General features: G+C 45.7%; 1 protein-coding gene and 1 long non-coding RNA gene across 3 annotated transcripts in view; one reads left to right on the top strand and one right to left on the bottom strand.

The window, feature by feature from the left end:
• Positions 1-2,935, bottom strand: part of GRK3 (G protein-coupled receptor kinase 3) — a 154,768-nt gene extending 151,833 nt beyond the window's left edge. Inside the window, exon 1 of the mRNA XM_049867062.1 lies at positions 2,729-2,935. Within this exon, the coding sequence (XP_049723019.1) occupies positions 2,729-2,841 (113 nt within the window). The 5' untranslated portion in view covers positions 2,842-2,935. The remainder of the gene's footprint in view (positions 1-2,728) is intronic.
• Positions 2,723-25,918, top strand: part of LOC126066152 (uncharacterized) — a 44,719-nt gene continuing 21,523 nt past the window's right edge. The window contains exons 1-3 of one of the 2 annotated variants that reach the window (XR_007515012.1): positions 2,723-2,802; positions 6,087-6,289; positions 22,849-23,025. This is a non-coding gene — a long non-coding RNA (uncharacterized LOC126066152). The remainder of the gene's footprint in view (positions 2,803-6,086; positions 6,290-22,848; positions 23,026-25,918) is intronic. The other variant, XR_007515013.1, reaches the window with a different exon arrangement.

Below are 25,918 nucleotides of genomic sequence, written 5' to 3' on the forward strand. Positions count from 1 at the left end.
ACTTTTTCGGGAATACCAAAGACAGTCGATCACAAAGCTCACTCCAAAACGAGGCTGAGATAAAAACTCTTACCAGAAAACGTTTTACCAGTATCTTTTATTAGCACAGTGAAATCATACCAGCCATTAAGCGGAGGCATTTTAACAAGAAATTAACTTTCTCACTGGATCTGAAGAGCTCCCAGTGCCAACCCCATCTGCCAAAAACCAAGCAGGTGGACTACTCACTGCCATCCAGCGGTAGAGAAAACTTTGCAAGATGTCTTTACCTGATAATCTCAATGTAACTGAAACCTGACACAACACAATAAGTGACTATTACTATGCAAATGGTTCTATTACAAAATCCAAGTCAAAGCAGTAGAGATAAACACAAAACAAATCAGAATTCCTTGAGGAGGTTTTCCAATGGCCTAATTCAAAAGTCTATTTAAAAAATAGCAACAGAATTAACAACGAAAGAGCTGTTGCCTAAAATGACTCTCCTGTTGGTATTTCTCAATTCTAAAACATCATCAGAAAGAGGCTCAATATGCTCGCTGTCACTAATTCTGCCATCAAAGAAAGCATTACCAGAGAATGCCACAGAAAAACAGGCATTCATACAAGGAAGTGAACATTCTAAGCATAGAAGTATGTTCTTAAGAGGGACACTCAAAAAGCAGAAGTCACAGTCAGTTCAAAACACCAAGAAAAAAAATGAACACAAGTTCCTAATTTTACTAATATTATATACCCCCCACTTGGGGAAAAAAAAAAAACCTGTCCAGTGTTGAGATTTGTTGATTATACACATAGAAACTTTACATAGTTCGGGCTCCCTGCCCTTGGAGCGGGGAGTAAGAAAGGCAGGAGAAAAAGAAAATTATGCATTTTATGCCACATCGATAGAAATGCACAGGTCTGGCTCTTTAATGGAATTCAGGTTTGATTGGGGGTTCTCGTTTTACTCAGTTTCCCACTTGGCAGAATTTTTTTTAAAGCACTGATCTTCAGTTCACTGAAGATATGTCACATTCTGAAATAGGAATGTCAATTTCACAACACTCCCAAAAGGTTTGCCCTCTTCCTGCTTTTCACTGCTTGGCATTGCTTATCAAAGGGCATGCCCTGCAAAACCAACAAGACGTGTGGGCCAAAAATACCAAGAGCAAGCATGTCTTCATTTACACCGGTTAGCTTTTCCCTACAAATAACTCAAAGGGGCTGATATTTTCTACATCACAGAGCTCCTGAGTTGACTTGGAAAAATAACCTGCAAATCACTTAGCATCAAAAGGAAGTTTTTATTTTTTCCCTCTTATGTCAGGGTAACATTTAAGTAATCTTGGGTGTACCATGCTTGAAGAACTGATAGTTTTAAAAACTGGGAATCGCTTTGGTTTAGGTTCTGATATTTTATATAGTTGCACAGTTTCAAATTCACAATAAAGAAGATGCCTCTTTTTTCTCATCAGTTCCACACGAGAGCTATTTAGAGTTGAGGAGCCGTGTCTCTACATGTGCTGTACAACTACTGATGGTGTTAGTTAGGGAAGAAGCTGGGGGAAAAAAAAAAACCTCCACCACTACTGAGTTCAGATATAATTTGAAACTCACTATTAACATCAAGAACATTCTCTTCTGGAGTGGTACAAATGAGACGATAGTATTTTATGATGTAATATCACGAGGCAACCTCTACAATGATAAATCATTTGAGATAAAATTACAACTTGTTAGGGACCTCACCAAGCACCGCACACACACCCCCCCCCCCATTTCACTGAGCCCCTCTTTAGTAATTTAACAACACATTCTTGTCTGGAATCGCTCTTTCAATGTGCTTTCTTAAATGAATCCCATTTCAGCCTCTTAATAAAGTGCCACCAGTAGACCTGCAAGTTGCAGAAAAAGCAGCTCAGGTGACAGCAGCAAAAATAAAATTCGATGGGTCCGAATCCACTGTTTACTGCCTGAGGCACAAAAGAGGCAAGGAGCCTTGGAAGCTGACTTGGACTAAAGGGACTCAAGAGGAGCAACCGCTGAAAACAGGGGTTTAAGTATCTGGGACAAAAAGCAACAAGCCTGCACTCCACTGCTAAGGAGCCGAGAGGGAGCTGAGGGGAGAATGGAGTTGAAAAGGGGGACGGCAGGAACCTGGGAAGGAATGATCAGGATGGAGCTGTAGGAAAAGACAGGGATGAGGAACAGCAAAAGAGCAGGAAGGATGACAAGGATGGGGCTAGAGGGGACCACAGGGATGGCGCTGGATGGGAGGCGGGGATGAGGCAGGAGGGCTGACAGGGACGGGGCAGAGAGTACCACAGGGATGAGGCTGGACTGAGACAGTGATGGGGTGGAGGCAACACAGGGGTGGAAGGGGCAGGAGGGGCCAAGAGGACAGTGGGGCAGGAGGAGGCGACGGGGCTGGGCTGGAGTGGGCGACAGGGATGGAGCTGGTCCAGCGAAGTCGCAGCCACATCCTCACCAGTCCCTGCCCGGGCCGTCGCAGCGCGTCAGCCGCCGCGCTGGGCACTTCGGGGCGCTCTCTCCCTGAGTTCCCCCAGCAGCCCTCGATGCCCCCATTTGCGGGGACCGGAAAGCCGAGGCCAGCCCGCTGCCCCGCTCGCACTTCGCGGGCCAGGAGCCAGCGGCGGCGGAGCGTCGACCCTCCCGGACGCAGGGGGTCGCTGGCGGCGCTGGGGGCAGCGGCGCGGGGGTGGGGGGCGGGCCGGGGAGACGGTACCTGGGCTCGGGCAGGACGATCTTCTTGCTGGCGCGGGCGGCCGGCGTCGCCTTGCTCTTCTCCATCGCCATCAGGTAGCTGACATCGGCCAGCACGGCCTCCAGGTCCGCCATGTTGGCGAGCGGCGGCGGCGGCGGCGGCAGCTCCTCGGGACGGGGACGGGGACGGGGACGGGGACGGGACACGCTCCGCCGCCGCCGCCCGCCGCGCCCCGACGTGGGGGGGCCGCCCCGGGGCAGCCCCCCCGCGCGCGCCCGGCCCCCGCGCGCTCCCGCGCGCGCGCGCCGTAGCCCCACGCGCGCTTCAGCGCCCCGCGCGCGCCGCCGCCTCGCGCCGCCGCCGCCCCGCCCCTCGCCCCCTGCCGCGCGCCCCCGCGGCTCCGCGCACGCGCCGCCCCCCCCTCCACTTCCGCGAGGAGTCGCTGGGGAGCGCGCGCCAACCGCACGTATGCCCCTCGGCGCCCGGGCAGACCCGCAGGCCCGCCTACCCTAGCCTCCTGACCAAGCCCCTGGGGTCCCCTTCCCGCCTTCCCCTCCGAGTGGCCTCGAGGGACTTCCTCTTCTCCTCGATGGTTCTCCGGACTTCCCGCCGCAGTCCCGGGCGTACTCACGCCCTCCCCCACCCCCAGGACCCTGCAAGCCCCGACTGCCCGGGAATACTCGGCGCCCACCACCTCAGGGACAGCGGGAAAGTCCCCGTGCCCCGCATACCGTAGTTTTCAAACTGGACAGTGGCCTGGGGTGTCCCCAGAAATGCAAGGGCCCCACCTGTACCGTCAGGTGATGCTAAAGCCAGTGTTACTGCAGCATCTGAACTGCGCCTAGTCGGCGGGGTTCCCCTGCCTGCACATCGCTCTGTAAACTCAGGCAAGAGAAACCTCAAAGCTGGAGAAAGTTGTGTGTCACACGATAAGAGGAGCAAAGTGGGGTGAGAGCCCCGCCCAAAGAGCAGAGCTGCCCATAAGGAGCCCCTGAGTTAGGAGCTCTCCCCCGGAGGTGTACCCAGGGGGTCTCCACTTTTTTACTCATCTGAGAGCTTTTAGTTTGTGTTAAAATGGTCGTTGAGGAGAACTAAAATATTCTGGCCTAGTGGGTTTTTTTGTTTTTTTTAGTGGTTTTACCATTACTTTTAGAAACCTAAATTAGGTCTCTAACTAGGAAGCACCTACTACGTGCAACCACCACAAGGGTGATTTAGGGAAGTGGAAAAATAGGGCCAAGGCCAAGACATGAGGGAATTTCCAGCTTCCTGATGCTCAGACTTGGTTTCTTTGGTCCCTACTCCCCACTCCCACCTGGTATTTTCATTGGCTTCTTCTTTTCCCACAAGACTGCACACAAGTCCACCTTCAGAATCCAGGTGGCACTCCAGCTGAGTGGTGTTCAGGGTCACCCAAGGAGCCTAGGAAGACCTGAGCTGAGAATTAAATAAACAAAACAAAATCCCTTTAATTCATCGGCTTGGGTCACATTGGGAATTGAGTAAATGTTCTGTCAGTGGCTTACAGGGTTGACGGAGTCCAACAGGAAAGCAAAATTGTTAAGGCCAAATGTTGGACATTTCATATAATGTCATAGCAGAAGCAGTCTGATTCCATCATCACAAGAACCCTGCTCTCTTTTGTTCTCTCATTCTCCCTTGCTCTCTCCTGTTTCTTTATCTATGCCTGTCATCACAACTGGCCAGTTTTACCAGACATTTCTCAAGATCCAAGGCACAATTTGCATAAAGTTGTCCAGAAAAGGGTGTAAGAAGTAGAAACGTGAGTTGAAGGAGCTTGGCAAGGCAGCAAAAATGACTAGCAAGCACAAAATACATTAAGGAGACAAGACATAGCAACCAAATATCAAATTTCCATCTTTCGCTCACTTTTTTTTTTTTTTTGGCCTAAAAACAGGAACACAGAATGGCTTGTCAAGGGTCACCCCAGAAAGAAGAATAAGTTCCCCCCAAAAGTATAACAATACTATGATTTAATTAATGCAAGTTCTTTCATTGTCTTTTTAGAACTGTTGCTGTCACATGATCAGATCATCAAATAAATGCATGCATCTTCCTACATTCCCCTGGTTTTCCAAATATTGGAATTTTTTTTAACCTCGCCTCTTTGATTTTAGTGGAAACCCTGGTGGCTTAGTGGTTAAGAGCTATGGCTGTTAACCAAAAGGCTGGCAGTTTGACTCCACCAGGCGCTCCTTGGAAACTCTATGGGGCAGTTCTACTCTGTCCTATGGGGTGGCTGTTTGTTGGAATCGACTCGATGGCAACGGGTATTATTAGTACTTCGATTTTAATTAAAAAAATACATTTTCTGTTCTTTTTTTTTTTGGCAGCATGATGTAGTAAGTTTGGAACAAGACACACCTGAATTCAGATCTCCGCTTTGCTATGACTAGCCGGGTGATCTTAGAGGCAGGTTTTACCTCTCGGTGCTTTATTGTCCTTGTTGGCAAAGTGGGAATGAGGCCAGGGTTGTCGAGAGGATGGAGGAGATAATATGACCATAAAATCTCCAGCCTTGTGCCTAGCACCAAGTAGATCCTCAACAAAGGTCACTGCCCTTCCCCTATTTATTTGACTTCATTTTACCCTAGCAAGCTAGAGAAGATACTGGCACTATGTATTCACAGTCATTACACTTAAAGCAGAAAGACCCCTTACCAAAAATATCATCTCCCTAGGGCATTTCTAGAAACCAGAATTGGCAAAAACGATGAGCATTTATAAACAAAGGCAGTTACTCTTTTAGTAGGAAGAACAGGGAGTCTAAAATGTGGTCCCCGAATTGAGGCCCTTCCAGCCTTGAAGTCAGCTGACTGAATTACCCAAGGGTATTTTTCTTGATATTAATAGTTTGTGAACTTTGGGTTCAGGCTCTCTCCTTCCTCACTTTCTCCACCCTCCTCCTCTCTGTTTCCGTTGACTCTTCATACTGAACAGCTTTTTGTGTTCACAGCAAACAAAAGGCATTAATGACAGTGATGAAGTTGTCATAACTGACCTGCTGGATCCTGTTGCTAAACGCTATCGCCAGCCTGTAATCATTACAACGAACAGCGAAAACAAATAGCAACCCATTTTGTACTGAACCAATAATGTTCCCTTGCAAATAATTACACCCCCACCCCCCAAACTGGCTTAAATGACTTTGGGCTCACGCACCTTGTGATAATAGATAAAACTCTAGAGTTTCTTCAGGGTTCACAGTGTTCTTTTTTTCTCTCTTTTCTGTGACTTTTTATTATTAAGGGGGGGGGGTTTGCTGAGGTGGATGCATTGATGTTTAGACTCTCCAGAGTTACTTTGGATAAAAGCTTCAAAGGAAAAACTAACTAGGGAACTGGTCTTTTTTTTTTAGATTCTGGGCTCTATTAGCACTTCCTACTCACAATGAAAATCTCTGGACTACAAAAGCTGAGGAGAAAATGCAATCCTGGGAAATTAATCAATCACCAATGTAAAAATCAACTCTAACACTCCAGAGAGAAGATTTTTGAGAACAGGGGATGTTGACAGGCCTGATTTTATTCATCTCTGTCATACCATTTACATCAATCTCTGGTAAGAGAGACTTGATTTTTTATAAGTAGTCCTCTAAATATAGTTACTTCTCAAGAAAACTGTACACAGCTGGGGTTTCAGGGTGTTTATTTTCAAACATTTCACTCTGGAAAGTCTTTTGCAGGTATTTCTCGCGTGCTGGGCCATGGTCCCATTTTACCTCTAACTTAGATCAAAATTCTGCTCATTGTCATGTACATCTTATAAACTGCTTTCATGCTACTTTACCAGCAAAGCTGTGCAAACTTTAAATTGCATCTATGTACATAGCAACTAAGGAGCCCTAGTGGCGCAACAGTTAAACATTCAGCTGCTAACCAAAATCTTGGCGGTTAGAACCCACCCGGTGGCTCCTATAAAGATTAAAAAAAATTACAGCCTAGAAAACCCTATGGGACCGTTCTACTCTGTCACATGGAATCACCATGAGTCAGAATCAACTTGACACCACCTAACTTAACAACATAGCAACTAAATACTTTAAAAGATGTACCCAAAGGTATGGCACCAAACTTCAGTTTTTATAGCACTGAAATTATGTTCCATACAGAAGTACCTCCCTTTAAATATGTGGATGGAAACACGTTTTTGTACATGAATTCGTGGTCAGGGAATCACTCTCTAAAGAGAGGGAGAGGCAGTGGAGTACGGTAGTTCGAGTGTGGGCTCAGGAGCCAGATCACCTGCATTAGAATCCTGGGGCTACTGCTTCTGAGCGGTGTGACCTTAGACAAGTTGCCTAACCTCTCTGCGCCTCAACTCAATGGTGTTCATAGAATTGCTGTGAGAACAGTGTTGCAACATATGAAAAGCACTTAGAACAGTGTCTGGCACATGGAAAGCACTCAATAAATATTGGCCTCAAAGTCATCATCATTGTCCTTTGAGAGATAGCAAGGTATGATGAGAAGAGACCTGTCCTAGAGTGCTGGATGTGCCCCCTGTCTCTGCCCTTTGCTGAATAACTGCAAGCAAGTCTCTTAAGTAGTTTGAATCTTAGTTTATACAGCTGCCTAATAAAGGGATTGAATGAAACGGTCCCTGAGGTCCCATCAAATTCTAAAATTCTCCGGCTTTCCTTAATCTGGCAGTGAATCCCTTTGTAAGGTGACGAGTACTCAAATCCCTTAATAACATTTTGGAAATTTGGATTTCTTCGAATCAGGAAATAGAGTGTTAGTAATACAATCCACAGGTGAGGCGAGCAGACCATCAGCACGTTTCTGAAAACAAGTACATCTGTGTTTGTTCGCCCAGCACCTGAGCAGAGACCTCGCTCAAGAAATATGTGTTAAATGGATAAGTGAACGAATAAATAAATGGATAAGTAAACGAATGAATCAATGGGTAGGTGGATGAAAGAATGAATGGGTGACATAAAAGACTAGACTGTTTGCCTCCAAGACTCAGCCTTCTACTGGGAAGCAATATAAATATAATACAAGTGCCCGACTAAAGAGGAGGTATCCTGTTTAAGGATGAGCCCTCATAGCCAGGTTTCTGCCCGTCCTTGGTGCCACTAATGGCCTAGAAGGCCTCTCCAGCAGCTAAGAACCTTGATGTGCTTGGGGTATACAAAGGTAAGTCTGGGAGCTTTGGGCCTGGGGTTGGAGTGAGCTAAATTGCTCTGCCTAGTAGAAGGACTTGGAGAGGAAGGAGAGAGTGTCTTAGTTACCTAGTGCTGCTGTAACAGAAATACAAGTGGGTGGCTTTAAAGAACAGGAACTCATTTTCTCACAGTTCTGGAGGGTGAAAGCCCAAATCAGGGTCTCGGCTTGTCAATTCCTTCCTTGTCAATAGCCCTGGGCGTTCCTTGGTTCCTTGGTGATCTTTGCATGGCATCTGTCTTCCCCCATGTGTATATCTCTGTGTTTATTCTGGTCTTTTTCTAACTTAGAAGTGATTAGATTTCAAACCTGCCCTACTTGGTATGACCTAACGAACAAAACAAAGAAAACACTATTTCCAAACAGGATTACATCCACAGGTATAGGGGTTAGAATTCCAATACATTTTGGAGGGACACAATTTAATTCATAACAGTAAGAGAGAGCAGGGACTGCAGGGGATGGGGGACCAGTAGAAACCCCTGGAAGTGGTCTGGTTCTCTGGAGGTCATTTAGAGATAGGAAGAACAGGACATCTCTTCTGTGCCATTTTAAGTTTGCTGTACTGTTCAGCAATGCCATGCCTCCCTGGGGAACCTTACAACTTCATGGCTTGATCCATCGGTGCTTCGATGGCTGGCTGCTGGGAAGGTGGTAGTAGGGGACCATGGCCCACACTGGGATAAACACCAGGATGGAGATGAAGGATCGGCTGTAAAAAGGACAGAGCAAGAAGTCAGCAGAGGCTGGAAACCCAGACCAATGATGAAAATAAGAAAGTCAGCTTTCTGGGACCCTCAGATCTCAGGGCAGGCCCTGGACTTTCCATGAGACTGGACATGGGAATTCTAACCTATCTTATCTCACAGTATTGCACGTCGCAGTAATGCAAAGAAGGGTGAATGTAGCTGATTTCCAGATCACAGAACAATGGCTATTACGTCAGTTGCAAAAGACCAGGAACTTTTCTACATTGCAAAGTTACCTCTGACCTTTAACGTAGTGGCATTTCCTCCAAGAGCCACTTCTGTCTGGAAGGGCACGTGCCCTTCAGTTGGGAAGTTATATCAAGACCAACCCAAAAAAGGCCTCCACAAAGCTCAGTCAGCTAAGAAAAGTCCCATGGGGCTCCTATGTCATGCCTTATACGTACACATTCATTAGGAGCCCTGGTGGAGCAATGGTTAAGCAGTCAATTACTAATCAAAAGGTTGGCAGTTGGAACCCATTCAGCATCTGAAAGATCTGGCAATCTGCTTCCATAAAGATTATAGCCAAGGAAAGCCTTTGGGGCAGTTCTTCTTTGTCACATGGGGTCGCTACGGGAGGAACTGACTTGATGGCACCCAGTAACAACAACATGGGCCAGTGGCCACAGGCATGTAATGAATCCAGGAGCCTGTGTCCTCCTCTCTTCTCAGCTAGTTCTGCTGCTTCCCTCCCGGTAGCTGTAATAGCTCCCCAACTGGTCCCATTCTGTCAGAGCTCATGGGTGTCAACTCAAAGCAGGTCAGAATCAATAACAAAATTATGATGCCTGGGCTAGTCCTGGCATCACCCTGATCCCCAAGGATCCCAGGGAGCCACCTGGAAGGTTGTCACAGGCTCTTAAAATGTGCTCTGGACCACCACTGCCAGATGTTCCTGTGAAAAAAGCACAGACTCATATTCTGAAGTCCAGTGGGGGCTTGAAATCATGCATTTTTTACAAGACCCCAAGCAAGGCCTAGATGCTAGTTGATGGAACTGTCAGAATCCTACCGCCTCACCCCAGGCCTACTGAAGCAGAATGTGCATTGTGCCAAGCCACCCCCGCCACTCCAGGGTGCCTGGAAGTGTGAGAAGCCCTGCTCTGGGTCAACCTGGGACCTTCAGTTCAGGCCCTGAAGTTGTTCAGATAGGCATCACTTAGGAAGGTTCTAGATTAGAGATGGGTTAAAGCAGCTGAACCCAAATTGGCAGCCTCCAGAGAAAAGAGAAGAGGGAGAGATGAGGTTGGAGTGGCCAACAGATTCCACAGGGCCTGAGAACCACGGTGGGGAGTTGAGGCTTTCCTTGGGGCAGCAGGTAGCCAGTTCAAAGTTTCAAAGAGCAGAGTGAGAAGATCTGATGGGCCTTCATATAAGACACTTCTGGCTGGGGGTACAGGACTGGTAGGGTGGCAAGTGAATAAGGGGAGACCGTACAGGGGTCTAGGGTAACAACCCAGAAGACCCGGATGAGGGTGGCTGCAGTAGGGACATCGGCACATCACACACGCAGGTTCCCTAGATATGTCCAAAAATGGAGGGACAATGATGTGATACCATCTCACCCCATTAGAATGGCAATGATCAAACAATGAAAAACAACTGTTGGTGAGGTTGTACAGCCACCATGAAAAACAGTTTCATGATTCCTTAAAAAATTGAACTTAGAATTACCATAGGACCCAGCAACCCTAATCCTAGGTATATACCCAGAAGAAGTGAAGGCAGAAATGCAAGCAGATACCTGTACCCCAGTGTTCATTGTGGCACTTTTCACGATAGCCACAAGGTAGAAATAACCTAAATGCCCATCAACAGAAACAAAGTGTGGCATGTACACTCAATGGAATGCTAGTCCTGATGCATGTCAGAATGTGGAGGAACCTTGAAAACACGCTGAGTGAAATAAGTCAGTCTCAAAGGGTCAAATACTGTATGATCTCACTTAGGCAAAATAAGCAAATATACAGAAACCAAAGCTTATGAGTGGTTACCAAGGGTAGGGGGTAGTTTTTGCTTAGGCGGCGCTGAATTGATGTTAATGGTGATGGAACGATTTGGAAAAAGATAGCAAGAATGGTTGCACAACTTGAAGAATGTATCACGGTCACTGAATTGTACATGTAGAAATTGTTGAGTTGGCATATGTTGCTATGTATATTTTCACCACAATTAAAATAGAGGATGTCATCCAGGGTAATTCGGAGGCACACACAGCAGTGGGTACAAAAGGAAGAAGGAAGCCCTCCTTTCTTTCTCCCTGCTGCCCCAGAACAGGTCTCTCTTCCTCCTCACCTGGCAGGTGCCCACGGCATGCCAACTACTTGTCCTGCTTCCAAACCCTCCCTCCTCCTTCAATCCATCTGACACCCTCCTGCCCCAAAATTTTCCTAAAGCGTGACAGTTAAAACACCCTCCTGCTCAAAAACCTTCCATAGGTCTCCATTGCCAAAGAAATTACCTTCAGACTCCTCTGCCTTCAGGAAACCCTGGTGGCATAGTGGTTAAGTGCTATGGCTGCTAACCAAACGGTTGGCAGTTCGAATCCACCAGGTGCTCTTTGGAAACTCTATGGGGCAGTTTTATTCTGTCCTATAGGGTCGCTATGAGTCGGAATGGACTTGAAGGCACTGGGTTTGGTTTTGGTTTTTCCTCTGCCTTCACCTTTGTGCTCTCCCTTCTGTTTCTGCCCCTGGCCTGCCACGTTAGGTCACGCTTTCATTCATTCATTCAACAAATATTTATTGTCATCGATGGGGCAGGCACTAAAAAAGAATCACTCACCTGCGAAGACACAGAATCAATTCCAGGATGTCTACAGCCTCACTGAAATGCTCTTCCCACTAAGCCATTTTGCTGTATAAATAGTAATAATAATAGCTTTTTTTTTTTTTTTTTAACACTTATTAAGTACAGACTGACGGCAGTGGGTGGGTTTTTATGGCTGTCTCATTAATTCTTCCCCAAGCCCCTATGATGGAGACGGTTGGCCTTGTTTTAAAAGTGTGAAAAACGTCAAGTCACTTGTGAAAGATCATACAATGACTACCTTCATAGGATTTGAACCCAGGTATCAGAACCCAGGAGGAGCCCTCGTGGTACAAATGGTTAAGTGCTCAGCAGCTAACAAAGAGGTTGGCAGTTTGAAGTCACCCAGTTTCTCCATGGGAGAAAAGACCTGGCAATCTGCTCCCATAAAGATTACAGCCTAGAAAACCCTATGGGGCAGTTCTACTGTCATATAGGGTCGCTAGGAGTCGGAACCTAACAACAAGTCTGAACCCAGAGCTTACACCCTTGACCCCTGTAGTCCAAATGTGCTCCTGCATTATAGGGTTACTGGGTCAAACAAGATAACACAGCACACATTAACATACGGTAAGCTCTAAAATCCCATAAAATGCTAATTCCAACCTCACCTCCTATGACTCTCAACTCTACTCACTAAGTTCAACACCTGTGGGCCAAGGTGATTCCAAATCCAGGTCTTTGTCCTGTCTCTTCTCTTTGCCTGGAACACTCTCCTCCAAGATCTTTGCTTGGCTTCTCACCATTCAGGTCTCCTTTCAAATATCATCCCTGGCATCTTTCTAGGGTGGAATGCTACTTAGCCACCTCCAAACAATAATGCAAAGCTATCAAGGATTCTCTCCAGGGACTCCCTCCCCTTTCTTAAACCCTTTTCTCCTTTCTCTGTTCCTCTCCCCTTCCTCCCACCTCCCCTGCCCCCTTCAGCCCTTCAGGCAGAAGCATTCATCTCTTCTTCTCCATGCCCTTTGTTCATGGCTCCTTAATAAAAAAGCTCCTCTTATAAAATATCTATCAACCATTTACACTTTAGTATGATTTCATCAGTAGATTAACTCTCCCAGAAGTGTCTGAATTTTAAATCATGTGCTTGATTATAAAATAGTAGGCTTTGCCCTTCTTAAAAAAAATTTTGTACGTCAGGTTTGTTTGTTTTTTGTGTACATGTGTGATGTGTTAAGGGCAACAGATTTTTTTCCTTAACCCCAAAAATCTTTCAGGCTGACTTCATTGGACTTGGAGTGACTTCAGGGGCTGTGGTATAACTGAGCAGAAAGATCAAGGGCATCAAATTAAGGAAGACCTCAATATGAATCTTACTTCTAATACCCCGGGGATGATCTTAGACGAAATGACTTCCCCTCTCCTAGCCCCCATTATCTACTCTGTAACATGTGGGTAATTAACTGTTTCAAGGATTATTGTGAGGACTGAATGAGACAATAAGGGATGCAGAGTACCTGGCACATGGTAAGGGCTCAGTAGGACTCCTTGGATGAGTGAAGTCCACGTCACTGTCACATGGCTGTCAACCTGCCCACGTGCACCTCTAGATGTTCCAGGGCATCTGCTGTACATAACAGTTTCCAGACAGGCAGTTGGCAGGAGACCACAAAAAGTCCTGGAATCCTGGCCACTCTCAAGTCTAGAATTCTCTCCTTCAGAGAATCAGTTCTCAGGGCCAGTTTTGAAGCAGCTACACTTAATTGGGGATTAGAACTACCCCAGCCCAGAAGTGGCAGAGGTACTCTCCTTCTTGTCACTGAAAGGGACAAATGTCACCCTCTGTTTTGCTGGCCTATGAGCTTCCATGAAGCCTGTCATCATCACCAAACCTGTCCTCTAGAGACCAGACAGCAGTCCCTTGAAGAGAACCATAATCCAGCCACCATAAACCCAAAAGCTAAAGGGATAATTATCTAAGGAAGAGGAAGGTTCTCCATCCAGTCCATCTTGGTGGCTAGGTGAGGTCTCAGATTGAAAAACTTGCATTGACCTCCATTCATTCATTCATTCAGAGATTCACTCCATCAATCATTTATTGAACAAATATTTGTTGGGGGCCTACTTTGCATAAGCCACTGTGATGACAGTAGGGGTAAGGTGGTGGTTGTCAGATGCCCTTGGACGGCCCCCAGCTCAGGATGACCCCATGTACAATGGGACAAAATGCTACCTGGTCTGTGCCATCCCCATGATCTGTTTCAAATCAGACAGCGTTCCATTCGTGATCCGTAGGTTTTTCACTGGCTAATTTTCTGAAGTAGATCGCCAGGTCTTTCTTCCTAGTCTGTTTTATTCTGGAACCTGGGCTGAAATTTGTTCAGCATCATAGCAACACGTAACCCTTCACTGATAGGCAGGTGGTGGCTGTGCTTGAGGGAACAAACTAGATATCCCCTGTCTTCCCAGAATAACATTCTAGCAGGGGAGACTTCACCAGCAAGTTGATTATTTAATTAAAATTAAATAATGTGCTAGCACTGGGTTTGGGTTATGTGCCAAAAGAAGCCCTGGTGGCACAGTGGTTAAGAGCTTGGCTACTAACCAAGAGATTGGCCATTCAATCTACCAGCTGCTCCTTGGAAACCCTATGGGGCAGTTCTATTCTGTCCTGTAGGGTCGCTAAGAGTTGGAATCGACTTGACAGCAATGAGTTGGGTTTTCTTGTTTGTTTTGTTTTGTTTTATGTGCCAAAAGGATATAGATTGCCTGAGAGTGCCTATTACACGGGGCCTCATAGTCATTTGTGAGCCCAGGAGGGCTTCCCTGAGGAGGCAACATTATCGCTGAGACTGGAAGGATGAGCAGAAGGGGGAGGGAGATAGCTGCCACGTGAAGCGCAGAGCCTGGGCAAAGGCCCTGAGAGGGGAAAGAACAGAGACAAAGAGCAAGGGGATGCAATGTGAGACCAGGCCTGAGAAGAGGCAGGGGCCAGAGCCTACCAGGCCTGGGAGGCCACACAAGAGTGGAATCTTTGCCGCAAAAGCAATAGGGAGTCACAAAAGGGTGTATAACAAGGAAGTGATATGATCTAATTGGCCTTGAGAACAAGAATTCTGGCTACTCGATGGTAATGACTTTCTCGTCCCTTTAGCAGAGTCCAAAAAACAGGGGAGGCTGGACTTTTCTGGAAGACTTTCCTTATAAACTGCTTTAAATAGAGATGAGAAGAAACAAACAAATGATAGCTCTGTCCACACAGGCCTTTATTTCTAAACAAACAGGAATGATGAGCAGTGTCAGGCAAAAGGGTCACCACCCTTGAGGCCTTGAAAGAAACGTCTGTTTTGCCACCACCTCGGAAGTGCTGGGGATCAGTGTGTGCTTTGCAAATAGATGCCACATGCAAACGGTGACTTGTCGGGCCCATGGGCCCTGGACAAAGGTTCTCCTGAGTCATCACAGGGCCCAGGTGCCAGGGCTGCATTTGACAGCACCTGACCTCTCCCCTGTGCCTCCCCATCTTTGCGACGCCATCGATCCACTTGCCACGTGGACACCAAGTGTGTGATTAGGAAATTCTTCCAACTGAGCCTTTGCTCAAGAAACATTGCTACAACGAACAGCTCTCTTGGGAGCTTTTGTGACTCTTCTGATCATACTAGGAGCCCAACAAATGTGCAAGACAGAACGTGATTTCCCAAGACCTACCAAGACTCTGGAAGTACAGTTCAGACGTCATGGGATGTTTGGCACGATGAGCCTTCTTCTGCTGGTCATAGTGATAGCATGACTTAAGCATCTCCTCAGGGAATTTTCTCCCATCTGGAAAGGTATAGTCATCTATTGTTGTTGTTGTCATGTGCCTTCAAGTCAATTTCAACTCATGGTAACCCCATGCGTTACAGAGTAGAACTGCTCCATTGGGTTTTCTTGGCTGTAATCTTTATTGAAGCAGATCTCCAGGCCTTTCTTCCATGGTGCTGCTAGGTGGGTGCAAACAGCCTAGCTTTCAGTTACCAGCTGAGTGTAAACCGTTTGAGCCACCCAGGGACCTGGTTGTCTACTACTAGTGCTTAAGCTTGGCTGATCACATCAACTCTCTTGATTACTTTCTGCAGAGCCATGCAGAGATATGGCTTTTGTATTAGTTATCTATTACTATGTAGCAATATTACCACAAAGCTAGTGGCTTAAAACAACACACATATATGATTTCAAAGTTTCTGTGGGTCAGGAGCCTGGGTATAGCTTGCAAGAGTTGTTTTAGTTACCCAGGGCTGCCATAAAAGCCACAAGTGGGTGGCTGTAAAGGAGAAGAATTTATTGTCTCACATGGCATCAGGTCTAAGGGAAGGTCTTTCCTTGTCTGTAACCCTGATTGTTCCTTGGCACCTGTCCCCTCGTCCCACTCCTGTGTGTGTGTGCATCTATTCTGCTTTTTTATAAGACACCATTCAGAATTGGTTAGGTTTGGGACCCACCCTCCTCTAGTATGGCCTCACTACCATAACAAAAAAAACTCATATTTCCAAACAGGCGCATATTTACAGGTACAGGATTTAGGACTTCCATATTCTTTTGGGGGGTGAGGGGGGACACAATTCAATCCATAACAAGGGTCCTCTGCTCAGGATCTCACAGGCTGCAAACATGTTGACCAGGGCTGCGGTCTCCCCTGAGGCTCAACTGGTAAAAAATCCACTTCCAAGTTCATGTGAGTATCGGCAAAATTTAATTCCTTGGCAAAAGGGTTTGTGCTCAACTACTAACCTGAAAGTTGACGGTTCAAACCTACCCAGTGGCTCTACAGTAGAGAAAGGCCTTACGAACTACTTCTACAAAGATCACAGCCAAGAAAACGTTATGGAGCAGTTCTACTCTGTGACATGTGGGGTTGCCATGATGAGTCGATGGCAATCGGTTTAGAGTGTTTTTTTCAGTGTCCTGTTGGATTGGGGGTCTCTGATTCTTGCTGGCTGTTGGCTAGAGGCTGCCCTCTGGAACTAGAAGCTATGCTCAGTTGCTGACAGGGACATTTAGCTCATCAAAGTCATCAACGGAAAGCCTCTTCTCCAGACAGGTGATACAATCTTATATAGCCCATAACCATTGAATATTGTATTGATTAAAAGTAAACCATAGGTCTCACCCACACTGAAGGGTGGGGAATACACAAGGGTTTGAACACCTGGAGGTGGGGACCAGAGGGGGTCACCCTAGAGTCTGTCTCTTACAGCTGAAACAAGTAAATGTCACCTTCTGCCTTGCTGGCTTTCCACTGGCCTTCCATTGAAGAGAATGTAATCCTTGGTTGCTGGTTCAAGTAACTTGCTATTTGTTTAAAAACATGTAGTTTGAACTGAACGTTTTGTTCAGGGACGCAATAGATGAATCTTGATCAAAAAAAAAAAGGAGAAAAATTGAGGAATGAAACTTCAAATTTTTATTGGAAACCAGACTTACTGGACACAGTGAGACTGGAGGGACCCCTGAATCTGTTGCCTGAAAACAACTTTGAACCTTGAATCAAAACTATTCCATGAAGTCATCTTTAGACTAAATAAAAATTTAACCCAAAGAAACCAAACCCGTTGCCGTCGAGTCAATTCCGACTCATAGTGACCCTAGAGGACAGAGTAGAACTGCCCCACAGAGTTTCCAAGCGGTACCTGGTGGATTCAAACTGCCAACCTTTTGGTTAGCAGCCGTAGCACTTAACGACTATGCCACCAGAGTTTCCAGTAAAAATTTAGCTCAATTAATAGAGAATGTCTGCCTTGAGCATTGCGCCCTGTTGAAGAATTACCTATATGAGAGTGAAGTAACAACAGTAACTCTAAAGCACGGATGAGAACTTTAAGGGACAGGGAGTCTAAGTTAATGGTGGGGAAACAATCGGGGCAGAGATGATGAGAATGGTGACACAATGTGCAGTATGCACCCATTGTTAGTGAACTGTACAAGTAAAAATTGTTGAATGAGTGTATGTTTTGTTGTGTTTATTTTCACAACCACAAAACAAAAAGCTGTAGTTTGCTTAAAATTTATACCTTAAGTAATGAAGAAGAATCGGTTCCATCAACACAGTGTATGGGGCAGGGAATATAAGACCAAATAAGGGTGCACTCCCAGAACAAAATCAAGAGGTGATAGTTAATGAAATGATGCAGTTACAAATAGAGATCAATTACATGGGGATTGTGCTCTAAAGTATCCCAACCTAAATGCTGACTTAGCTGGTGACAGAGTGACAACTGATCATATCTAGCACAGAGCAGGAAACCAGGGTGTCGTAAGCACAGTTCGTATCTCAGCTTTTCTATGCACTTGCTGATGGCTTGACCTTAGGCAAATGGCTTGACCTCTCAAGGCCCCAGCTAGTCCTTTATTGGGGAAGTAGGGACAATAATTGGTTTGTCATGAGGATGGGCCATTATGTTAGAATGGCTAAAATTAAAATATAAAGAAAACCAAGGACTGGTGAGGGCTGTATACTGCTGGTGTGAATATAAATTGGTTCAACCATTTTGGAAAATTGTTTGGCCATATTCACTAAAGCTAAATATATGTTTACCCTATGACCAAGGAATTTTACTCCAAGATACATATCCTAAAGAAGTGAGTGCTTATGTCCACCAAAAAGCCTTCAGACAAATGTTCACAGCAGATTGATTCATAGTCATAGCCAAGACTGGCAACAACCCAAATATCCATCAGTAGTCAAAAAAATAAATCACGGCATGGCCATATAATGGGATACCACACAGCAGTGCAAACACACAACCTCTGCTGCCTGCAGTAGAGTGGTCAAATCACACAAACATGCTGTCGAATAGACGAAAACAGTCCACACTGTATGAGACCATTTATAAGGAACTGGAAAACAGGCAAAACTGATGAATGCTGAGAGCAGTCAGAATGGTGGTTAGCTCTGTGGGGTACGGACTGGGAGGGAGGCATGGGTGCTTCCTAGGGACCAGAAGTGTTTTATGCATCAATCAAGTTGTACTTACATTGTTGTTGTTGCTGTTGAGTTGGCTCCGGTTCATGCACAACAGAACAAAACATGCCTGGTCCTGTGCCATCTTCATAATCACTGGTATGCTCAAGTCTGTTGTTGTGGCCACTGTGCATTTTGAGTGCCTTCTAACCTAGGGGGCTCACTTCCAGCACTGCAACAGAGAATATTCTGTTGGGACCTGTAGGATTTTCATTGGCTAATTTTGGGAAGTAGATTGGCAGGCCTTTCTTCCTAGTCTGTCATAGTTTAGAAGCTCCACAGAAACCTGTCCACCATAGGCGACTGTCTTAGTCATCTAGTGCTGCTATAACAGAAATACCACAAGTGGATGACTTTAACAAAGAAATTTATTCTCTCATAGTCCAGTAAGCTAAAAGTCTGAATTCAGGGCACTGGCTCCGGGGGAAGGCTTTCTTTCTCTGCTGGCTCTGGAGGAAGGTCCTCCTCATTAGTCTTCCCTTGGTCTGGAAGCATTTCAATGCAGGAACATCAGGTGCAAAGGACGTGCTCTGCTCCTAGCACTGCTTTCTTGGTGGTATAAGGTCTCCCTGTCTGTCTGCTCACTTCTTCCTTTTATATATATCTCAAGAGATTGCCTCAAGACACAATCCGATCTTGTAGATGGAGTCCCGCTTCACTAACACAACTGCCACCCATCCTCCCTCATTAACTTCATAGAGGCAGGATTTACAACATGTAGGGAAATCACACAACACTAGGAATCATGACCCAGGCAAATTGATACACACATTTTGGAGGGGACATAATTCAATCAATGACAGTGACCCTGCTGGTATTTGAAATACTGGTGGCCTAGCTTCCAGCATCATACGTATATACATATTGTAGAGCTATGCGCTTATTAGGTAACACCTCAATAAAATGTATTTTAAAATAAGTAAATGAAAAATAAATATTTAGTGTGGACCCTCTGTTCCAGTCCCTAACCCTTCTTGGCTGTAGGGCAGCAGGTGGCCTTGATGGCCCTACTCTGGTATCAGCAGAGAGAGCATCTGTCTTTTCCCAGCCGAAGGTTTCTTCCACACACTGATGTTGACCAGGAAAGCAACGTGGAGGTACAACTACATGATTTGTTATCTACGTGAACTTGACCAGAGGCAGATGGAGATGAACAGCGTGCATCCTGTGCATCCATAGCCTCTCCTTCCTCTGCTCCTGCTCTTCTCGCTACTTGGGATCCTGCCCCCAGCACCCCACCTGGGATCCCATGACATCTTGCATGTTTCTCCCATTATCTTGTGATGATAACACTGGGAGAGGTTTGGTGTCCAGGGCCCCCTAGTTGGAACCTGAGCAGCCATTCCCAGTAACATGCCAATTACTGGTTTTTGTCCACAGGGGTGCCAGCTATATCATGTTCTGTGACCAAAATGATGTGAACGTCACAGTCCCTTCCGTGTCTTGCTGATGCCAGCTGGTGTTAAAACGACTCATTTTCCATTGTACTTGCCTGAGTCTGACGTTGGCAGAGACAAGCTTTCCCTATCTTATATCTACCTGCTCATTTCTACCATATTTTCAACCACTTTTTTTTTCTTTTACTCTCTATCACTTAGAACATTGTAGGCTCTCAGTAAATGTGGGCAATTATCATTCCTTGGCAGACGAGAACATTCCGGTTCAGTGGGAAAGTGAGCCCCATAATGGGGCAGAAATAACCCATCCAGAGCCTATCGCAGTGTTGCTGAGCCCTCTCTCCAAACGCTATGACGCTCTCGGCTCTGGTTCTAGGTGTAACAAGCGACTTTCTCATGATTAATTGCGCTCCCTCCCAAGATTCCTTGACTGCACAAGCGGAGCTCCCCTCAAGCAGTGTTTTTTAAGCTGTGATTTAAGGCCAATTGGTAGGCCATGAGATACACTTAGAGGGATGCAAGCTGCATTTTAAAATAATGAAGCAAAAGAGAACAGAATAAAAATCATCCGAGTGAGTCACACACAGTGAGGGTTATGCATCTTTTTGTGAAACATTTGTCCCAGATATGTAGAGGGGTGTGTGTGTGTGTGTGTGTGTGTTATGTGTATACTGGGTTGCTTTGTAAAATGTACTTCTTACTGGGGGGTATTATCAAAGAGTTTGAAAGCCCCTGGGCCACGTAGTGTCTACACAGCATTCTAGTCACTGCAAAGGGAAATGAATAAATTGACTTTACCCAACCGAACTATACAACTGAGCTCCTAAAATTGAGAAAGAGTCCCTAATCCAGGGTGACTCCTACCAAAATACAGTCCCCACCCCAAGGGCCTTACCCCAAGAAGCTCTGCCTAGAACAGCCAATAATTAGACTCACTCTCTCCACTTTAATGCAGACATGGAAATTGCCAGCAACGATGATCAATGCAAATTGTTTTAGGTGAAGACACTGTCAGACCTCTTGGGTGGAGGATAAGCACTGGAGAGGATGAGCAAGGTGAACATGGCTTTTTAAGAGCTGGATCACTCATAAGAGGCTCCTTTATAGAGCAAAATGAGTGCTGTGTGATTTGGGGCAAAGCACTTAACCTCTTTGGGCTTCTGCTTCTCCAGCTATGAAACCAGGAGTAAGTGGGGCTGGGAGGGAACAGGGGAGACATTGCCTTTACTTCTGTTTTCTTTCTATACTTCCGCGTTCCTTGATAGAGACTTAGTGGCACAGTGGTTAATGCACTTAGCTGCTAACCAAAAGGTCAGCAGCTTGAACCCACCAGCTGCTCTGCCGGAGAAAGATGTGACAGTCTGCTTCCATCAAGATCTAACCCAAACCCAGTGCCGTCAAGTTGATTCCGACTCATAGTGACCCTATAGGACAGAGTAGAACTGCCCCATAGAGTTTCCAAGGAGCGCCTGGCAGATTCGAACTGCTGACCCTTTGGTTAGCAGCTGTAGCACTTACCTACTGCCTTGGAAACCCTATGAGGCAGTTCTGCTCTGCCATATAGGGTCAATATGAGTCGGAATCGACTGGATGGCAACGGGTTTGGTTTTGGTGTTAGTTGATTTACAGTTGGAAACCCTGGTGGTGTAGTGATTAAGAGCTAGGCTGCTAACCAGAAGGTCAGCAGTTCAAATTTACCAGGCGCTCCTTGGAATCCCTATAGGGTAGTTCTACCCTGTCCTATAGGGTCGCTATGAGTTGGAATTGACTCTATGGCATCAGGTTTGGTTTTTTTATGGTTTTGATTTACAATTAGGAGGCATTGCTTTTGTAACTTTAAAATGCAAGATTTAAAGTTAATGGAAGAGGTGGAAGTTGGGCTAGATCGTGATTTCTCAACATTGGAAACTCATGTCCCCTTTCAATGAAACGGAAACTCTATGTGCTTGGGCCACCTTTGCAGTCTTTGTTCTTCCCCATGCCACCTCAAAGCAGATTCAGGACATCCAGGAGGAAGGAAGACATTGTTGTGGATTGGATTGTATCTCCCCAAAATACGTGTTGGAGCCTAACCTTTATATTTATGGCCATGGTCCTGTTTGGAAACAGGATGTTCTTTGTTATGTTAATACCAAAGGTCATATCAGTATAGGGTGTACCCTAAACCTAATCACTTCTGAGTTATAAAAAGAGCCAATTAGACACAGACACAAGCATGTACCAGGGAAGACAGACACCCAGAGCCAAGGAACGCCCAGGGCTTCCAACAAGGAAAGAATCGACAAGATGTAGACCCTGTTTTAGACTTCTAATCTCCAGAACTGTGAGAAAACAAATTTCTGTTCTTGAAGGCCACTCATTTGTGGTATTTGTTGTGTCATAACAGCACTAGCAAACTAAGACAGAATAAAGGCAGAAGGGAGGGAGAAATGAAAAAAGGGAACATAGAGATGAGGCAGGGAGGTGGGGGGCAGGGAGGAGGAAGAAAGAAAAGGAAAGAAGTAAATCCAACTTGCACAGTATGGCCAAGGGGCTCTCTGGTTCTAGGCCATCCTCACTTGGTGTCTGTCTTCTCTGGTAAGCGCCTGTGTCTGTTTCTAATCTGTTCTTTTTATAGCTCAGAATCGATTAGGTTGAGGACGCACCCGATACTGATATGACCTTTGATATTAACATAACAAAGGGGTTTAGTCGGATCTGGAGGAGGGGGTTACAGCAAACATCACACAGCAAAACTACCCAGATATCCTCTTTGCACCTCTCTGTTCTTTCTCCCCGTTCCTTGAGTACATAGACTCTGTCTCCCTTATTTTCCACCCCATCCCACTCTGCCAGATTGTTCTAGTGGCAACTTGGCTATACTGAGAATCAGGTTTCCCAGGCCACCTTTCCCTATATGGTTCCAGGTTAGAGTTGCTCCAAAGTGAGGCTGTGCAAGGCCACAGAGGCCAAAGTGAGGTGGCAGACACTATCCTCTGAAGGTCGTCACTGGTTGGAAGTGGTGAGAGACAAGCCAATGCTCTTCCCTGCACCCTATCCATCTCTCCTCCAGCTGTAGGGACCAGCAGTGACGCCAGGCCCACCTCCAGATGCTCAGCTGTGAATTCACAGAGGCAGTAACCACAGAGAACCAATAAATTCCAGAACCTACAGCAGCCACTTCCATGGTGCTTCTGCAGCAGCTGGGCACGTCAAGCCTCCAGATTTCTCTGCTTTGACTCAGGATCTTGTAAGTGACTTCTCTCTGATCCCTCAACTCCCCTTTATAGGCTTTTACTTCTCCAGCTCCTCCCACAGATGTGTAAGTTCTGATTCCCATAATGTAGTCCTTACTCCATAATACTATGGGATTCTGCTTCCCCAACTGACCCCTCACTAACACACCCAGTTTCTGGCCCAAGCCTCAAAGACAGTGCGCGTGATATGGGGCTGTGATGTCAGTGAGGAGCCAGACCCTGCAGGACGTTAAAGCTTGGATAAGGAGTGTGGACTGAATCCTGGGGCAATAGGGAGGCATTGACTATGTTAAGCAGACACAGTGGCAAGACTGTTTTTGTTCCCAAAACAAACTGCTGTGAAAAGAATGGATTAGTGGGGAGTCAGAGAGACTGTTGGGAGACCACAGACAGGGCTGCCACAATGTCTCCAAGTAGTTATTTTTATCTACCTAGATGGAGCAATTGTTCAATGAAAGTTAAACTTTAATCACAGCATGAAAGGTAATAAATCACTTATTGAGCAAATATTTACCATTTCTGGGCCATGGTGCCTCAATAGAAATGTAGATGGTCACCTTTTTTTCTACCCAGGACCCAGCATAAAAATCAGAAGTGAAGAACTCCCTGAAATAAGACCCTGGGTTGTACAAACAGTTAAGCGCTCAGTTGTGAACCAAAAAGTTGACAGTTCAAGTCCACCCAGCGGTGTCTTGGAAGAAAGGCCCAGAAATCTACATCCAAAAAAAAATCAGCCACTGAAAACCCTATGAAGCCCAGTCCTACTCTGACACATGGGGTCACCATGATTTTCCCATTCCAGGAAATGGCTTAGAATTGTAGGTAGAGCTCCTTGAAACAGTGACACTGTGAATCAGATCAATGAAATGAACCAGAAAAGTTGGAGAAGTAACATTGAGAAGACAGATAAGAGGTGGTACATGAAACAAAAAAAAAAACCCAGTGCCGTCGAGTCGTAGTGACGTGGAAATACCAGGCACCAGATTTGTAGAGGCTGGTTCATCTCCATAGGAAAATGTTTAAAGGGGAAAAATAAAAAAAATGAAAGAACAAGAAAATCTTGGTCTCCCTTGTCATCCAACCATGATCATATCAGCTTACCTTCACCCTTCACAGTTCTTTCAGTTCATCAGGAACAGCCCACGAATCACCCATAAGTACTGTGTTCCTTTAAAAAAATCCCCTATATGGTCTTAAAAAAAAAAAATTTTTTTTTTTTTTTATGGTCTTAAATGCTAACAAGCAGCCAACTAAGATGCATCAATTGGTCTCAACCCACCTGGAGCAAAGGAGAATGAAGAACACCAAGGTCACACGATAACTAAGAGCCCAAGAGACAGAAAGGGCCACATGAATCAGAGACCTACATCATCCTGAGACCAGAAGAACTAGCTGGTGCCCGGCCACAATCGATGACTGCCCTGACGGGGAGCACAACAGAGAACCCCTGAGGGAGCAGGAGATCAGTGGGATGCAGACCCCAAATTCTCACAAAAAGACCATATTTAATGGTCTGACTGAGACTAGAGGAATCCCGGCGGTCATGGTCCCCAAACCTTCTGTTGGCCCAGGACAGGAACCATTCCCGAAGACAACTCATCAGACATGAAAGGGACTGGACAGTGGGTAGGAGAGAGATGCTGATGAAGAGTGAACTATTTATATCAGTGGACACTTGAGACTGTGTTGGCATCCCCTGTCTGGAGAGGGGATGGGAGGATAGAGAGAGTTGGAAGCTGGCAAAATTGTCACGAAAGGAGAGACTGGAAGGGCTGACTCATTAGGGGGAGAGCAAGTGGGAGTACAGAGTAAGGTGTATATAAACTTATATGTGACACTCTGACTTGATTTGTAAACATTCACTTGAAGCTCAATAAAAGTTAATAATAAAAAAAAAAATTCCCTATATGACACCAACAGTCAACAATGACTTTAAAACAAAGAGGAGAATGTAAGGGGGCAGGGAAACCAGATTAATGGAAATGGAAAAACCAGAACAGAATGAGAAGGTCCATGAACACAATCAAATATTACTTTCAAAAACAAAAACAAAACGTAGTCCACGTGCACATCAATTTCCCGAGCAGCTTTCTGAAGCTACAACTCAATAGGACGTTATCTTTCTGAAAATTAGAATCACAGACATTTTTTTTTTCCAGATCTCAGAGAAAACTGAGGAAGAAGGTAGAGAAAGTGGCTTTTGATTGCATATTTTGGCTCTCAGCTAAGAAAAGAAAGATACAGCTGCCTTGAGCTGCATTCTTTGAATTTCTGTTTTGAGATTTACGTTCAATAACACCATTCTCTTGAGAAAAAAAAAAAAATTTTTTTGAGAAGGGTTCCCGAAAACCTGTAGGGGTGTATGGAACTGACCAGTGAGGGGAGGAGAGTTACTGAGCAGCCCCCAAAGAAATCATTTTCATTTCTTCTGAAATTAAGGGAACTCTTGCTATTCCCATGTCATAAGGAGGAAGTGGAAAGAAATGATAATGCTGAACTGCAATGGCCTGGAGTTCTTTTGTTCCCCCAAGCGGGGGCTCTCAGAGTGTAGCTTGGAGGAGAAGGCAGCCCTGGTACAGAATGAAGACAGCACAGGCCCCCAGATTATCAGCTGGTAGGCAGAAAGCCAGTGAAACACGTGATGACGCTTCCCTTGTTGGTTTTGCTATGTTTCTGTACGAGGTTATCTTCTCTTCTTTTCACTCTGACTCTGTCTGTATGTCTCTCTGTCAGTCTCTATCTGTCTCTTTCTTATCTACACACACAGCATTCCTTTTAAAAATACTCTATGAATAAACTTGGATAGCAATTCTCAGGCAACAGTCAGCTCCCTGACCCTTGTGACAGTGACCCCCCTAAACTCCCAGCCACACACACACAAACACA

The sequence above is a fragment of the Elephas maximus genome, chromosome 22, assembly GCF_024166365.1.
Source record: "Elephas maximus indicus isolate mEleMax1 chromosome 22, mEleMax1 primary haplotype, whole genome shotgun sequence".
NCBI lineage: Eukaryota > Metazoa > Chordata > Mammalia > Proboscidea > Elephantidae > Elephas > Elephas maximus.